The sequence below is a fragment of the Phocoena phocoena genome, chromosome 3 (genome assembly GCF_963924675.1).
Source record: "Phocoena phocoena chromosome 3, mPhoPho1.1, whole genome shotgun sequence".
Taxonomy (NCBI): Eukaryota; Metazoa; Chordata; class Mammalia; order Artiodactyla; family Phocoenidae; genus Phocoena; species Phocoena phocoena.
Genome location: NC_089221.1, coordinates 109,878,715 through 109,896,177, shown reverse-complemented (window position 1 = coordinate 109,896,177; position 17,463 = coordinate 109,878,715). Strand labels below are relative to the sequence as shown.

Genomic DNA, 17,463 nt, shown 5'->3' with positions numbered 1-17,463 from the left:
TTCTGTGTATTAGCTGATGCCTACTGAATTTCTCTTCAATCCTGGATTCTCCTCATATATTCTCAGAATCTCCATGTGGATATCTAATAGCCAATTCAAACTTAATATATCCAAACTTAATATGCTTGATTTTCCTCTTCAAACCTGTACTTTTCCTGGTCTTTCCATCAGGAAATGACTTCCATTTGGTTGCCCAAGGCAAAAACGTAGGAGTCAATCCTTAGTTTTCCTCTTTCACTCCTACTACAAATCGTGTTAGTTCTATCTTCAAAATAGTTAGCCAACATCAGCTCTTGCCTAAAATACATGGTAGACTCCTATATGGTTTCTCTCCTTCCATTCTTATTCTTTTATAATCCCTTCTCCACAGAGCAACCGATCTTCTAAAATCATAAATTCTATCACGTCCCTCTCCTGTTTTAAACTCCTACAATAGTTCCCATCACAATGTAACCTCCTTCGCATGATTTACAAGGTTCTACATAATCTGGCTCCTTGTACCTTTCTAGCCACGTCTCAAACATCTTCCCCCTCCCACAGTGTGTTCAGCTGTTTTGGCCTCCTTTTTCTTCTTCAAACAGGAGAAACCCATTCCTGCCTCAGTCTTTGTACTTTTTCTTCTCTCTGCTAGAATGTTCTTTACCATCATCTTCCCGTCACGGGTTCCTTTTCATTCTTTAGACCTCAGTTCAAATACCGCATCTTTGGAGAGGATATTCCTGACCACTTTATCTAAATTTGGCCCCACCAGTTGTACTATTAACTCTTTTTTCCTAGCTTTTAGGACTACTTGCAAACATCTTGTTTACTTTGCCTCTTCCCACTAAGAACTAAGTTTCTGAGAGTAGGAATAGACTACCAGAACAGAGTCTGAGACCTTTGAGGGACTCAAGAAATATTTGTTGAATAAATGATTGTTTGTTTTCTGTTGCCTCAAACCACTGCCATTCCCTTATTATATAGCGGTAAATCATTGGTTGGCTTAAGAGTTTTTAAAACTGAGGTACCGTCATGAGTCCATCTAAGTGCCATTCAGGAAGTTTTACTTTATCATCTTGATTCTGACTATCTTGTTCTGAGATGTTATCAATGAAAATTTAACTTGTTTCAGGAAAATTTAGCACAACTGAGGTTGTGCTTACTAGCATGGTGGTTAAGGGAGCAAGATTCCAGTTTTATTGCCACCTTTTGCTATATTTGATAACTGGAAAATGGCTGTAGTGAGAAGTGCCCCTGTCTTCTATGTTACTGGAATCAGTTGGACAGAGCCCCAAAGGCTGTTGGGGTTTGTGGGGAGGCTAAATCTTCTACTCCTGAGTGAAAGTGTAGGCCTTATGTCTAATTTTCTAACCCAACAGTTCCACATTCATATAACATTAATGAATAATTATTTTCTTTCTTACATTTCTTCCTTGCTCCTAAACTTAAAGAGGCTACTTTAAGACACCTCAGCTTCTCTGTGGGAAGAGGTAGCGTTAAGTAAAAGGGGAAAAAAAGATAATATACAGTTATTGAAGTTGAAAATATTTTCATTTTAATCTGCATAATTATGTATAGTTATATGTCCTCTTTTATGACAAACGTATCATTTCAGTGCTCTCTGAGTCTATAATTTGAGTATTACACAACAACATAAAGGAAATGTGATGAATGATAGCAAGTAAATTTTGTTTTTTTCTGTACCTTTCAAGTATAAGACCACAGAAATGATTAGAGAACACTAATACAAAGTATCTCTTATGCAAGTCCTAATGTTCTTTCCCTTACTATTAATATCTGTAATTATCCATGAAGTAACTTTTTGCCAAGATGAAAGCACACAAGATTATTGTATTTAGAAACTTCATTCTGAGGGGAACTGGAACTACTCTGTGCCAGCCACGGAGCGGCCATGATTCCTCCTTGTGTCTTTGGTCAAATATAGACAGGCTTGAGCCCGTTTCCACTTGCACTGATTTAGTGATACTTGCTAGTGTCAAAACAAAACTTCCCCAAACGATCGCTTCATTAATTGACTTATAGGATGCGCGTTTTCTCACTTTAAAAAATTTCAGACTTCACTTTTTGTTTACAAAATTCCATTCCGCGTTCCCGTTTTGTGAGAGAAATATACATAGCTATTTTGCCTCATTAGAAATCTTTCAGCGTTTGGTGCCAGAGAATTATCTTAAGTTTATAGGGGATACAGTCTTGCTATTTTGACCTTGTAATGCTCAGTAATTCTGGAGCTTGGGCAATGTATGGAGCAACTCTGAATGACTCTTAACCTGAGCACCTCAAATGTCACCTCCTCAGAGAGACCTCCCCCACTCACTTCATTGTTTCTCATTCACAACACTGGTAATTTCAAATTACCTTTTTTACTTATTTACCGTTTCCTCATATAGAAACTTAGCCCTATCTTTTTAATTTTGGATCCCCAGTGCCTAGACCAGGGACACTTAGACATTGTGGAAGGAATAAATTAATTTCTTAATCACCTATAAATAGTGCTTTAAAAATTCTTGTAACATTGAAACTGAACAACACGTTGTTACATGACCACTGAAATTCTCCAAGATATATACTCTGGCTATTACTTTTCTTGTTTCTATATAAGACCACTTATTTTATAGCATAAACTCTAGCTGCAAATCAGTGGGAGCTGGCAGCCACTTAGAGACAATTTGATTTGTATGCCTTATTAAGTGAAATTCTCAAAAAAGTATTTTAATCTAACCTTCCAAACCACATACCAGTAATTTCCAGACATTCATATCTGTCAGAGAATTGCGTCCCATGGTACAAAATTCCTCCTGCTGGAGGGGCAGTAGGGGAATGAGTAGGGAACTGAAGATCTGTAAGACCAATTTGATCCAAACCCTGATAAATTTTGGTTCCCTGGGTTTAAGTAGACTGTACGGTCATTAATGAGCAATGTTTTTCTTTGGAAAGGGTTTTCCGCCTATTAAACTCATTTGTTCACAGTTTCACAGTTCCTCTCTCTCTCTCTCCATACCCAGACATTGAGTGTAAAACCTGAGCCTCCTATGGCTAGCTCTTACAAGGGGCTAATTCTCGGTATGTCAGGGTTCGAGGCGCAAGTGATAAACACCGAGGGCCGCTGCCCTCAGTGCCTGGCCGAGGCCGTCTCTGCCGGGAGGCATGGCTGCGGGGAGCGTCTTGGCAGATCCTCCACCAGACCCGTGAGCCAGCCCCGCTCAGTCAAGCTCTGAGCCCAAACCTCTCGCGGCCCAGCGTGGGCGGGCCTGTGGTCCCGGGCTTAAAGTCCAGCATGTGCCGCGGCGCCACGGGTACCCTCGCGCACCTGGTCTGCTCCGGGGGCCGCCGGACTCCGCCAGGCGTGGACGGAGGCGCGAAGCCGCAGAGACTGAGGGGAGGACGACGGGAAAGGGGCGACTGCCAGTGGGGCCCTGAACTTCTCTCTGTCGTGGGTGCGGGAAGCGGAAGGTTTCTACACTCCAAAGTCCCTGGCGTCGTCCCCGCGGCACCCTGCTGTAGACTCAGGTAGCAACTAACAGCGTCACGGAGAAGGACCGTGACCGGTGCACGTTACTTCTTCACGTCCCCAGCTACCCCAGCTTCCCGCCCCTCCCCTCCCCACATGCCCCGCCCCGTGAGCTGCCACGTGAGGACATCCACTGGCCAGCCTATGGGCGCCAGCTCCGCCCCACGGCCCCGCCTTGCACCCTGCTCCGCGCGCCACCACGTGATGCGGCTCACCGCCAGCCAATGGACGCCGGCCTTGCCTCGCGCCCCGCCCCGCGCGCCGTGGCCGTTTGAAGTGACTAATTTCTGTCATATGACTGAGGCGCCTATGGGGGTGGCGGGGCAGCTCTAACAGCGGGGGCCTGGCGAGTGCCCTGTGGAGCGACCCCGGCCTGGCCGTGGCCATCATGGCCCCTACGCTGTTCCAGAAGCTCTTCAGCAAGAGGAGCGGTTTGGGCGCGCCCGGTCGGGACGCGAGGGACCCGGATTGCGCGTTCAGGTAGGTCGCTGCAGGGCGAGGGGCGAGCGGCGAGGGGCGCGGAGCCGATGGCCTAGTGGGCTTTGGCTTCCAGAGGCGCTGGGGCTTTCGGTGCTTACGCTTGAGCGGCAGCGTCGCCCCGGGACCGGGATCAGGGCCGCGGTCGGGAGGGGCCGGGCAGCTGCAGACCTGCGCTGGAGGGTTCGAGCGAGGTCCTGTCTCGCCTACCCCCCTCTCCCACGGTTGCCCCTTCCCCCTCGTCCGGGGCTGTTTGTTTACGTCCTGCTCGGCAGCCACGCGCTACTCTGCCCCTCCGGATCCAGCATCGCGGCCTGAGCTTAGGGTCCACACGCCTTCCTGGCGACGCGTAGAGTTGGGCGCGGGCTGGATTGGACCTCTACCGCCGTCCTCCGGGCCGAAAAGTTCTCCCCTCCTCCCCGCGGCCAGTCGTCCTCTGGGTGCTCCATTCCGGCTTGGTTGCTCTTGTGGAGAGAGCCGCACGTTTTGGCCAACCTTCGGAGTAGAGAACGCCGGAGGAGCGTGTAGGCAAGCTGCTGTTATTTCAGATTTGTAAACCTAAATTGGAGGTGTGCACATACCGGACCCAGTGGCCTTAATGTTGCCGAAGGAGAAATGTGAAACCTAAGAGTTTGTGGTTTTTACTGACCAGAATGAAGCTGCGCTGAATCAAATGAAGCATGGCCGTAGAATTGACCATCCCCTTGGAACTGTTACTAAAAACGAGTTTTTAAAAATTGAGAACGGTAGCAACATATTTTGTGGTATTACAGGCTTTAATTTTTGGTTACAGTACCTGTTGCTGATAGAAAAACTTTTAAAAATTGTAAGACAATAGAATATAAACCTGAATTCTAGGTAAAATTTAGTTTCGAAACTGCATTTGAAGAAGAGATTATGTCTTTCAAACAGCCTTCATACTTGTTGCCGTGTGGAAACTTGTAAATGTAACTAGGCTAAATGTCAAATATCACTCAAACCTGGTAGGATAGCATAGAGGCCAGTTGTACAGTAGTAGTAGGAAGAGATGAGTATCTGTTAAATTTTGCAGTAGCCAGAGTCTGGAATGAGTGTACCACACTGGTTGAAAAGGTTTTGATAATCTTAAAATTATTCACTCTCTCTTGCTAATGCAGGTCCCATTACTAAACATTCAGTAACTTGTGGAATTGAAGTATTAAATGGAAAGAAATTTGACTTTTAGAGGAAGAAAAATCTCAGTGGTAAACATTTTGGAACAGTACTTAGTAAAAGTTATCTAGCTTTTGGTCTTTTCTACTGGGAAATAAATGTCTTGCCATGCTTATCTAATGACTTTAAAGATTTCTTTAGTGTTTTTCTTTTGAAAAGTGAAAGTGCAGTATAGATAGTACTACATTGAGCCATATAGTAAATCAAGGGTTAGTAGAAAGCAAGTTCAGGAGGGATATTAAAAAGGTGACATTTGAATAGGTTTTCTATTTCTGGGTAAAGATTTACTTTGGGGTACCCAAGTTTCCAAGCATCTCAAGTTATTCTTGGGAAAAAAAGTTAATTTTTTTAAAATGTAAACTCTACTATATGTTTGTGTAGTACTACTTTAGAGTTGCCAAAGCACTTTCTCATCAGTTATCTCATGTGATGTTTCACAACAACCTTGTGAGATAGGGCAAGTAGCAGTATAGATAACTACATGATCCTTTTTATGTGTAAGAATTATGTGTAAGCACAAAAACTGCAGTACAATATGGAAAAATGCGTAGAAGTGTACATGTGAGGAAATGAAAACTGGGTAATGTCACACAATTAGTAACTTGCAAATTTAATCAACCCAGTCTTTTTTTTTAACACCTTCATTGAGCTATAATTTACATACAATAAAATCGAGCCATTTGAAGTCTATAGTTATATGAATTTTGTTACATGTATACAGTCGTGTACCCACCACCCCAATGAAGTTTTAGAACACTCCATCATCCAAAAAATTCCCTCATGCCCCTTTGCTATCATTTCTTAATGCCTTCTCACCCAGGGCAATCACTGACTTGCTTTTGTCTAATGACAGAGGTTTTGACTTTTCTGGAATTTCATATAAATGTAATCATACTGTTTATAGTCTTTTGTGTCTGGCTATTTTAACTCAGAGTGATGATTTTGAGATTCATCCATGTTGTTGCATTTATCTGTAGTTCGTTCCATTTTTTGCTGAATAGTGTTCCATTGTATGGGTATAGCACAGTTTATCCATTCACTGGTTGGCAGACTTTTGGGTTGTTTTCAGATTTGGGCTGTAATAACAATGCTGCTGTGAACATTTGTGAACAAATCTTTATGCGGAAATACATTTTCATTTCTCTTGGAGTGGGATTGCTGGGTCATATGCTAAGTGTATGCTTAACTTTTTAAAAAAATTGCCAAACTTTTCTAAAGTAGTTGTACCATTTGTATTCCAACTAGTAGTGTATGAGGTTACAGTTGCTCCAGATTCTCTCCAAATCCAGATATTGTTAGTCTGATTTTTTAAATTAAAAAAATTTTTTGTATTGTAAAAAACACCTAACATAAAATATACTATGTTAACCATATTGGAGTCTCTTTAAAAATTTATTTTTATTATTTATTTAAAAATTTTAAAATTGAAGTATAGTTGACTTACAATGTTGTGTTAGTTTCAGGTATACAGCAAAGTGAATCTGTTATACATATATTAATACACATATCCACTCTTCTTTAGATTCTTTTCCCATACTAATGGGTATAGTGGTATCTTGTGTGGTTTTAATTTGCATTTTCCAAATAATAAACGGTGTTTCGCATCTTTTTATGTAACTCATGTTTTTGAGTAGACTAAAATTTAGTTTTTATTCCAGTATACCATGGTTTTCATTCTAGAATACTGTTTTGGTTTTGTTTGTTTTAGTCAGTGTAAGTTGTTAAATAAGGCTTGGACACAGCCATTGGCAACTAACTATAGCTCAGCCTGTGAGAGTCAGTTCCTAGAGTAAACAATATATGAGGCCCAATAGTCATAAGCCATAATAGGGCTCTTGGGTAGGAAAGACCTGAAATAGAGAAGTCTTAGGAGCTTTTCAGTATTGTTTTTCATGGTTACTCCACTGAAAAAGATGGTCAGGGATTACCCCCTTCCATTCAGTCTGAACTCCCTTACCTTATAGGTTTCTGGTGTTTTGTCCTATCTAAGGTTCTTGAGCTGGAGGTAAGTGTGTAGGGTATCACAGGGAGAATATTATTTTAATCATATATAGAACTAAAACAGTAATTTGTTTTAATCTTTTAAAGAATTTGGGAAAGACAGGGAAGATACTGCTTTATGTTTTCTCCATCAGGCCACTTTCCAGGGGAAGTAAGATTTAAGTGTAAGTCTAATAACTGCAGTACATATAAAATGATTGCTTTAAAAATAAAATTCTCTTCATCTAAAAATGATGTTAATAATGGCAACTGTGCAGGGTTGTCATGAGGTATATTAGTGAAGGTAACACTAAACTGCGTTGTATTAATAAATAAGCTAAGTCTCAAAAAAAAGTTCTTGAAAGAAGCCTAATTTGACGAAGAAGATTGTTTTAGAGTTATATATCTGTAGGACATAATTCATGTTTTGTTCAAAAAACAGTTTCTGTATTTTTATTTTATTCCTAATACATGAATGTTTGCTCTTTTTGTCTGTATCAGTTAACAACCTCTTAACTGGTCTTTCTGTCATCACTCTTGCCTTTCTCCAAACTATTCTCAACACTTCATCCTTTAAAAAAATGCTAATTCTGATCATGGTCAGCAGGCAAAATGGTATAGAATTTAAAATCTCCACAACACAGAGGTATTTTAAGGATTCAAAGAGATAAATCATGTTGAGCAGTTAATGCAGTGCTTTAGTGCATGGCTTTCACAACCAGAAGTTGTTTTTGCTGTGATGATCTTATGCTTATGTATAAAACCATTCAGTTTAGGACCAAACTCCTTAACATAGCCTGTGGTGGTGTAGCTTCTGTGAAGTCTCTAGTCTTGACCTTTTAATTTTTTTTAATAAGGTCATTTTTTAACATAGCCATTAAGCTACTATTATCCCTTATATTATCTATTAATATTATATATCTAGGGACTTCCCTGGTGGCGCAGTGGTTAAGAATCCGCCTGCCAATGCAGGGGACACGGGTTCGATCCCTGGTCCGGGAAGATCCCACGTGCCGCGGAGCAACTAAGCCCGTGTGCCACAACTACTGAGCCTGTGCTCTAGAGCCCGCGAGTCACAATTACTGAGCCCGCGTACCACAACTACTGAAGCCCACGTGCCTGGAGCCCGTGCTCTGCAACAAGAGAAGCCACCACAATGAGAAGCCCGCACACCACAATTACTGAAGCCCACGTGCCTGGAGCCCGTGCTCTGCAACAAGAGAAGACACCACAATGAGAAGCCCGCACACCACTACAAAAAATAGCCTCGGCTTGATGCAACTAGAGAAAGCCTGTGCGCAGCAACGAAGACCCAATGCAGCCCCCCCAAAAATATACATATATATATATATATATACATCTATTAATATTATCTACTAGTCTATATTCAAATTTTCTTAGTTGTCTCAGGATGTCTTTTTACAGTAGGTTTGTTTGAATCAGTCTGCATATTGAATTTGCCGTTATGTGTCTTAAGTAATTTTTATTCCACAACGGCCTCCCCCCCTCCCTTTTAAAAATAGCATTTGTTGTTTTTAAACTGGGTATTTTTCCTATGAAATTTCCCACATTGTCTATTTGCCTGTTTGCTCTCTAATGGTTTCCTTTAATTCACTGGTTCCCAGCAATCTTTTAACAAGACCTTCCAGGTGATTCTGAATGCTCAAGTTTGAGAACCACTGCTATAACTTATTCTCTCTTTCCTGAAAACTGGTGGTTAGTTTACTAGATTCAGGTTCAGTTTTTGTTTTTTTTTTTTCTTTTTTTTGCGGTACGCGGGCCTCTCACCGCTGTGGCCCCTCCCGGTGCGGAGCACAGGCTCCGGCCGCGCAGGCCCAGTGGCTATGGCCCACGGGCCCAGCCGCTCCGCGGCACGCGGGATCCTCCCGGACCGGGGCACGAACCCGTGTCCCCTGCGTCGGCAGGCGGACTCTCAACCACTGCGCCACCAGGGAAGCCCCATTTTTTTTTTTAATTAAAATATTCCAAAGATTTTGCAGTGTACTTCGTATCCATACGTAATGTCTGTTTGTCCCATTTTTTAGTGCTGCTAAGATTGATCAGTGGTTTCAGGTGGTATCAGCTTTATTCTTCCATTATAAAGTTCACCCTTCACTAATGGTTTTAGCGTCTTCTGTTGGTTATTGCCTGAATCCATTATCTTGTTAGGGGATGCAAATGGTAATATTCTGATTCTTTAATTCTTTCTGCATTTATTTCCTGGAAGAACTTTCTCTTACTACTTATTTGGTTATTTGCTACAGGAAAGTCAGCATCAAAGTTTATCACTTTTGAGAATAATTTATGATGAGTTCAATGAAGGTTTTCATTTTAATTATCATTTTTTAGTATTACCATCACCTCTTGGATTTTAATGTGTTTTAATCCATTACCATCAAATTGTCCCGTATTTAGCCAGTGGAAGACTTTTCAAGTTGACTTCTGTGCCCTTTGACATGATCTGATCTCATTAATCTTTGATAACTTGTTGCTTTCTTCTGGACTTGTCTTAATCTAATCACCTTCCTTTTCTATGATTTTATCACCTTGGATTTGTTTTAGGTTTTGGGATGTGCCATGCTGTGCTGTTCTTTGTTTTTGGCGTAGTTTTATATACCTTTTTGTTTAGCTTTTTATACTGATCATCTGGGCTTATCCTAATTATTCTTTCTCCAGGAAGCCATTTCTGATTTCTCCCTGAGTTTGGTTTCACTGTAATTTTCTTCCATAGGTTTCTGTATTTCCTGCTGTGACATCTATCACAGCTGTCATTACTTGTCCACACCTCTCTTCTTTGCTTGCTTGAGAGCGCTCTTCAACTTCAAGGTGTATTTTGGAGTTAGAACTTTGTAAGCCACATGATGGGTTGTTTGTGGGGAACAAATGCCTAGGTTTCTGTCTGGAGCAGCTAGGTAGATGCCGTTTTCGAAGGAGAGACTATGATACTGTGGAGGCCTATCTTGAACACCTCATCAAAAGTAGCAGCTCTCTCCCCTATTCTCTGTCAGAGCACACTGTTTATATACTTCATAGTTCTTTTTACAACTTATCATCTCTCTCCCTCAAGTTCACATTGTGAGTCAGTGTATACAGCACAGTGCCTGAGCTTGTGCTCAGTAAATATTTGTAGAATGAATATGTTAAATAATTTTAAGGGCAGAAAGAGTCAGAAGTTCTGTTTTGGACATTTGGTCTAGTGTTAATTACTAATGAGATATTTATTTGTCAGTTTAATAAAGTAAATCTGGAGTTCACAGTAGAGCGTGGGCCTGGAGATAATGAACGTGGGCTTAGGGTCAATGGTCAATATTAAAGCTAAGGGAATGGGTGAGATAATCTAGGAAAAGGGTGTATGTAGGTAGAGAATTGGAAAGAACAGATTTTGTACTGAGGAAATCTAAAATGTACAGATGTGGGGGAGGAAAGTCTACAAAGAAAGAATGGCCAGAGAGATAGGGGGAAGGCCAGTGGTGTGTGGCGTTAGGAAAGCTCAGAAAGGGAAGTGTTTAAAAAATGATGGAGTGATAAATTATTTTGTATACTGGTTGCTGACAGGCCTTATGAGATCAAAAACAGAAAAGTATAGTTGGAGTTGTCAAGTTAGAGACAACTGGTGATCTTAATGGTTTTTTTTTTTCTGAGGGGGCATGTTTGGGGGAAAGAGTGAGATGTGTATTAAATGAAAAGGGAGGAAATGGCTTCACTGCTAAAGCTTTCTATTTCTGTAGGGGAAGCAATCTGTAGTGCTGCGATATCTTTTCACTTTCAGTATTCTGATTTTATGTCACATTTTGAGCTTCTGAAGTTTTTAAAGGCTAGCTTCTCAATATTATCAATGCTTGTAAGAATCATACTTAAGAAGTTTTTATTTAATGTGATTTTTAAACATTTGTTCATTCACAAGTTTTTTTTTTTTTTTTTTGCGGTACGCCGCGGGCCTCTCACTGTTGTGGCCTCTCCCGTTGCGGAGCACAGGCTTCGGACGTGCAGGCTCAGCGGCCATGGCTCACGGACCTAGCCGCTCCGCGGCATGTGGGATCTTCCTGGACCGGGGCACGAACCCGTGTCCCCTGCATCGGCAGGCAGACTCTCAACCACTGCGCCACCAGGGAAGCCCACAAGTTTTTTTAAATTAAAAAAAAAACACCCCTTCATAAACTGTACCTTTTAATCTTATATTAGAGATAGAAGTTATAATATTCTTTACAGAGACTCCTGTGAGAGCGTATCTTATTAAAGTGAGAAGCTGAGAATTTTAAGTTAATTTCATGTTAATGAAATCAATATTTGGTTCTAAGAGTCTAATTTTGCAATAAGAAATACAAATTTTTTTTGTTTTTTTTAAAAACATCTTTATTGGAGTATAATTGCTTTACAATGGTGTGTTAGTTTCTGCTTTATAACCAAGTGAATCAGCTATACATATATCCCCATATCTCCTCCCTCTTGCATCTCCCTCCCATCCTCCCTATCCCACCCATCTAGGTGGTCACAAAGCACCAAGCTGATCTCCCTGTGCTATGTGGCTGCTTCCCACTAGCTATCTATTTTACATTTGGTAGTGTATATATGTCCATGCCACTCTCTCACTTTGTCCCAGCTTTTTATTGTTAATTTGATTTGCTTTTCCATCTCTAAGTAGTGGTATTAGATTTGTTTTTTGGAACCATGTTTATTGAAAGAAAATAGCTTAGTAAAAAATGCAGCTTTAATATTCAACTTATAAAACTTGGACCTCATTTCTTACTAATATAATAACTATTGTCTTAAATCTTGATGAGTTTAAGTTATCTTTTAGGAGAGACTTGTTTAAAAAAAAACTCCCCCATGTAAAACATAACAATCTTCTTTATTTTTTTTAAATTAATTTTTATTTTTAAAACATTTTTATTGGAGTATAATTGCTTTACAATGGTGTGTTAGTTTCAGCTTTATAACAAAGTGAATTAGAATTAGTTATACATATACATATATCCCCACATCTCTTCCCTCTTGCATCTCCCTCCCTTCCACCCTCCCTATCGAACCCTTCTAGCTGGTCACAAAGCACTGAGCTGATCTCCCTGTGCTATGCTATGCAACTGCTTCCCACTAGCTAGCTATTTTACATTTGGTAGTGTATATATGTCCATATATATACACTACCACTCTTTCACTTTGTCCCAGCTTATCCTTCCCCCTCCCCGTGTAGAATCTTCTTTATTAAAAGGAGTCCTAAACTAGTCTTACACAATCTTACTTCTGTTCCTGGCACTACCATTCTCTTAGTCTACCAAGTTGAAAGTCAGAGAATCATCTTTTACTCTTTCCTCTAATTGCCTCATTTGGTCATTTGTTAAGTCCTGTTGATTCAAATTCTGCAACATCTTAGTTCTTTTTCATTTTCCACAGCCATCATCTCATTTAGACCTTTAATGCTTTTTGTAAAAATTTGCCATAACTTTCCCACTTCATATGTGTTCCCCTCTATACTATCCTGCTAAATTGACTTTCTTAAACCATAATTCTGGTCAATTCACTCAGAAATCTCCTTTGACTCCCTGTTGCTTAATAGTGGTTTGCTCTGTGCCAAGCACTGCTCTAAGTGCTCTACACATATTAATTCATTTAATTCTCACAATAGCTTTATTATAAAGTAGGTCTGATTATCCCTATTTTATAGATGAGAGAATAGAGGCACAGAGAAGTTAAGGACCTTGTCCCAGGTCACACATTTAGTAAGTGATATAATTAAGATATAAATTCAGACATTTGAGTTCCAGATCCTTTTTTTAAACGAAGTCCAAGCTCTTCAGCTTTTCATGTCAGCCTCCTTTAGAGTTGTAGCTTACTGTAATGGACCTGGGTTCAGATCCCTGCCCCAGTGGTTCCTGTATATATAACCTTGGGAAGCAGTATCATGTCATCATTAAAGGTGCTGTGGTGTATGCATGTTACACTGGGGGAGAGGATGCTGAAAAGATTGTCCGTTGTATCTACCATCTTAGAGTTGTTTTGAGGATTAAATGGCATGGTAGTCTCTCAAATGTTAAAATTCTTTCCCACACTCCCTCATCCTTCAGTTTATTCTTTCCAGTCTTCCTTCTAATTTTTCCTCTAGCTGTGGGCTCTGAATCAGATTACTTGATGTTTCTTGAGAATATTCTGGTTCATGTTTGCACACTGCTTGAAATTACATGGCTACGACACATCTCTCTTAAGGCTACAATAGAAACCATGTTTTTGCATCAAGGCAGTTATTTTCTTGGGTTGTAATTGCTTCTTTATGGACCTATATACTTCACTAGACTGTAGGTTCCATAGGGCACAACCATGGTCTAACTTGTTTAGTGCTGTATTCCTGGTGTTTGACTCACAGAAGGCATTCAGTAAATATTTGATGAATGAGTGAATGAATAAAAATAGTCACTGATTGAAAAAATTTTAATTCCTTTAACCAAGGATGTTTCTGTTTTGGGTTATTTGTCTAAAGTAGTTATTTCTCTGTACTTTGAGCACATTTTTCTTTGACATCAGTGTTTACCAATTTAAAGGAAAATTCCATTGTTATTTTGATCTTTTTAAGATAGCAAGAATGGTCTGATTTTCCAGAAATAGGTTAGATTCTCTATTTATATCTCTTGTAACACCTCATACTTTCCCTTCCTACCATTTTTCTCATTCAGAATATGAGTGTGTATATGTGTGTGTACACAGAGTCTTCTCTGACGTACTCAGTATATGCTGAATGGATAAAAGAATGAGTAAATGAACTCATTCTTTTATCCATTGAGTAATGTATTCTTTTTGGTAGTGGGAGTTTATTTCAAGAACACAAGAGGTTTTGAGGTACCATGGAATTTCTTTTCCACTTGAGCATACTAGGTCCTTAGACCTTCTGATTGTTAAGCAGACCTTATGGGGAAGTGGAGCAACAATTTAACCTGGCTCTTTGGGGACACAGCCAGAGCTCTAGGGATCTGCTTCCTTGTACTCACGTTGCCCAGTATATAGTATCCCTTGACACAACGGCATTTTATCCCAAGTCACCCCAGAGAGATTACACCCTAGTGTAATCCTAATAGAGTGGCAGAGTTGGTTTCAAGGGCATGTGGGTTTCAGTTTATACTGTTATGATCCCATTTGTAGGATGCAGCTGTCAGGCTCTTTGCAGCTTTTTGGCCTGCTTTCCCACCCTGTTGTGGTCTGTTATATAATTTTTAAAGTTTTCCATTTATATCAAGAAACTACAGATGGTGACGTTAATGAGAAGGTGAATGAAATCGAGTAGTGATATGATTCCCACAAATAGGGATTTTGTATTAAGTTTTATATTAATTTCTATTAATTCCTAATTACTTCAGAATATAAAACATATATACTATACATTTATTGAATGCAGAAATATAATAAATATTATTTGTGAATAATCAAAGAAATACCTGAACATAGTTTAAACATTAGACAGTAAAACCCCATGTTAATGCACGCGCTGTGACATAAGTGGCTCCTGGACCCATGGAACTTCTGACTGGCTGGCTCACAGGCCTAGCCGCTCCGCGGCATGTGGGATCTTCCCCGACCGGGGCACGAACCCACATCCCCTGCATCGGCAGGCGGACTCTCTACCACTGCACCACCAGGGAAGCCCATAGACAAGCTTTTTACATGTGAATCTGACTCTAAATTTATGTGTTGAATTTTTTGCCCCCAGCCCAACAACATTATGGCAGGCATTTACTTAGAGTAAGTTCCTCCAATCCAGTCCTGAACCTAGATGCAACTGCTTTTTTAATTGTTTGGTGTTTGCTTAAGTATTTGCTTTTATATTTAAAAATTATGTGAATAGACTGTTTTATAAAAAATTTATTCATCTTAGACATTAATTTCTTGTATTGATAAAGATTTAGGTCTTAAACATGCACACATATACACACACTCATGCATACCCTTCCCTTTTTTCTTCATTCTTCCAAAATTACAATTTTTGGTTAGTTTAGATAATCAAGGTTAACTATATTATTGTATTATAAATGTTTACTGCTGAGCTAAATATATTTTATTGTTCTTTTTTTTACTTACCTCTTGGAGTTAATTGCCTTTTCTTCTTTTTCTTTTTTTGGTTTGCCCTGTTTTCTTTGAAATCTTTAGCTAAGTATTACAGCTCCATAAAATACCTCTCAAAACAACTTCTCTCTCTTAGTTAAACCTAGTCGATAATTGACTTTTTAAAAAATACTTATTTCTTTATTTGACTGTGCCAGGTCTTAGTTGTGGTCTGTGGGGTCTTTGGGGATCTTCAGTTGTGGCATGCAGGATCCTAAGTTGTGGCATGCGGACTCTTAGTTGCGGCATGTGGGATCTACTTCCCTGACCAGGGGTCGAACCTGGGCCCCCTGCATTGGGATCATGGAGTCTTAACCACTGGACCACAAGGGAAGTCCCTAGATAGTTGATAATTAATATTTTTTCCTCCTGGATATGTCCATCTTGGAACCATCTGCCCTTCTCTGGCTCTAGTTTGTACTTCTTGCCCTGTAGGTCTGCTCCACAGCAACATGATGAGCCTTCCTTTGCCTTCCTCCTGGAAATTCCTTTGACCTTTAAAAGTTAGGATCTTCTGTAGACTGGCTTTCATGACTTCTTCGTTTTTGGATTGTTCCCTTCTTTTGGTGCTGCCTATCCCTCTTGGAGCTTCCTGAGAATGATTGTTTGAGATAAATTTTTTGAGACTTCGCACGTGTGAAAAAGTGTTTATTCTATTTTTGTGTTTGGTTGGCAATCTAGTAGATGCACAGTTCTATGCTGAGAATCATTTTAATTCAGAAATTTGAAGGTATTGCTCCCTTGTCTTCTGTCTTCCAATATTGATACTGAAAAGGCTGGAGCTATAACTCTCAGCCCCCAGGAAGCTTTTGGAATTTTCTGTTTTCTCTATTTTGTTCTGAAATTTCACAGTGATGAACCTGTACCTTTGTTTTTTAAAAAAATTCATTGGTTTATACTTGATGGGCCTTTCAATCTGGAGACGCCCTGAGGCTGGTGCAACTCTGACAAGTTTCCCAAGAACATAAATATTTGTTATGTATAAGGGGTGGGTTAAGAGAGAAGATGAAGGACATTTTGACATCCTGTGGAGGATATGCTTTTTGTTCCTTTGTCTCTCCTCTACCTTCCAAAGGGCCTTACGTTTCCAAGGCCTTTGCTTCTCAGGGGCTCTGAGGAGATGAATCGTTCGGTTGCTCCTAGACATTTATTGACATTTAGGTTGTAGCTGCTTATGTTTTTGAAAAGTTAGTTGCTACTTTTCATCTTTCAAATGTTTATTGCGGTCTCTTTATGCTTGAAATTTTTCCTCTCATATTGTCTTTGTCTTAAATATGTACGTATATATGTATATATTTGTGTGCGTGTGTGTATATATATGTATACACACACACACACATACAAACACACACACTTCATTTACTGTCATTTGAATGGGATTTGAATGTATCAGTGTACCAGTGCTTAACCTGGATTTCCTAAAAAAGTTTTTAAACTTATGAAATATTTCAAACCAAAAAGTAAAGAGAATGTTACAACAGTACCCATCTTTAACAGTTATCAACATTTTGTTTCTTTTTGTTTGTTTCATTCTCTCTTCCCCCAACTTATTTTAAATATTAATACTATTATTTGTTGTAGTTGGAATATTTTAAAGTACACTCCAAAAATCCTGTCATTTCACTCATGAATACTTGAGTATGAATCTCTAAACGATTACTATTATTCCTGAAAATTAACAGTGATTCCTTAATATTTAATACTCAGCCCATGTTCAGTTTCCCCTGATTGTCTCAGAAATGTCTTTTTAGAGTTTGAAGTTGGATTCTAATTTGTCTGTAGAATATTGCATATTTGGATTTGGATCTGATTTCATCTTCACTGTGTCCTTTACCTTGTTCCTCTCTCCACCTTATTTTCTTTAAATTGGGAGTTAGATCTCAGACTTGATTGGATTTAGGTGCAGGGTTTTGTTTTGTTTCTGTTTCCTGTTTGTTTTGTATTGTTTCCTGAGACTACTTCAGTAGGGGCGCTGTGTACTTCTTACTGCATTTTATCAGGAAGCACATAACCTCTGGTTGTCCCACTTTAAGTGGTGATAAGGTTGATCAGCAGGTTCAGGTGGTGTGAGCCTGATTCCTCCATTTTAAAGTTGCCCATCAACTGTTCACCTAATGGATTTAGCTTCTATTTATGCTGATTATTAGATTATTTCAGTGATTCTCAAACTTTAGTATGCATCAGAATCTCTTGGAGAGCCGGTGAAATTTTTGTAAACAATA

At 39.7% G+C, this 17,463-nt stretch overlaps 1 protein-coding gene across 3 annotated transcripts in view; it reads left to right on the top strand.

Moving 5' to 3' along the window:
- The first annotated feature begins 3,896 nt into the window (after positions 1 to 3,896).
- FNIP1 (folliculin interacting protein 1) overlaps positions 3,897 to 17,463 on the top strand; it is a 128,882-nt gene continuing 115,315 nt past the window's right edge. For all 3 annotated transcript variants that reach the window (XM_065873553.1, XM_065873552.1, XM_065873551.1), the window contains exon 1: positions 3,897 to 3,988. In XM_065873553.1, coding sequence (XP_065729625.1) covers positions 3,897 to 3,988 — 92 coding nt within the window. The remainder of the gene's footprint in view (positions 3,989 to 17,463) is intronic.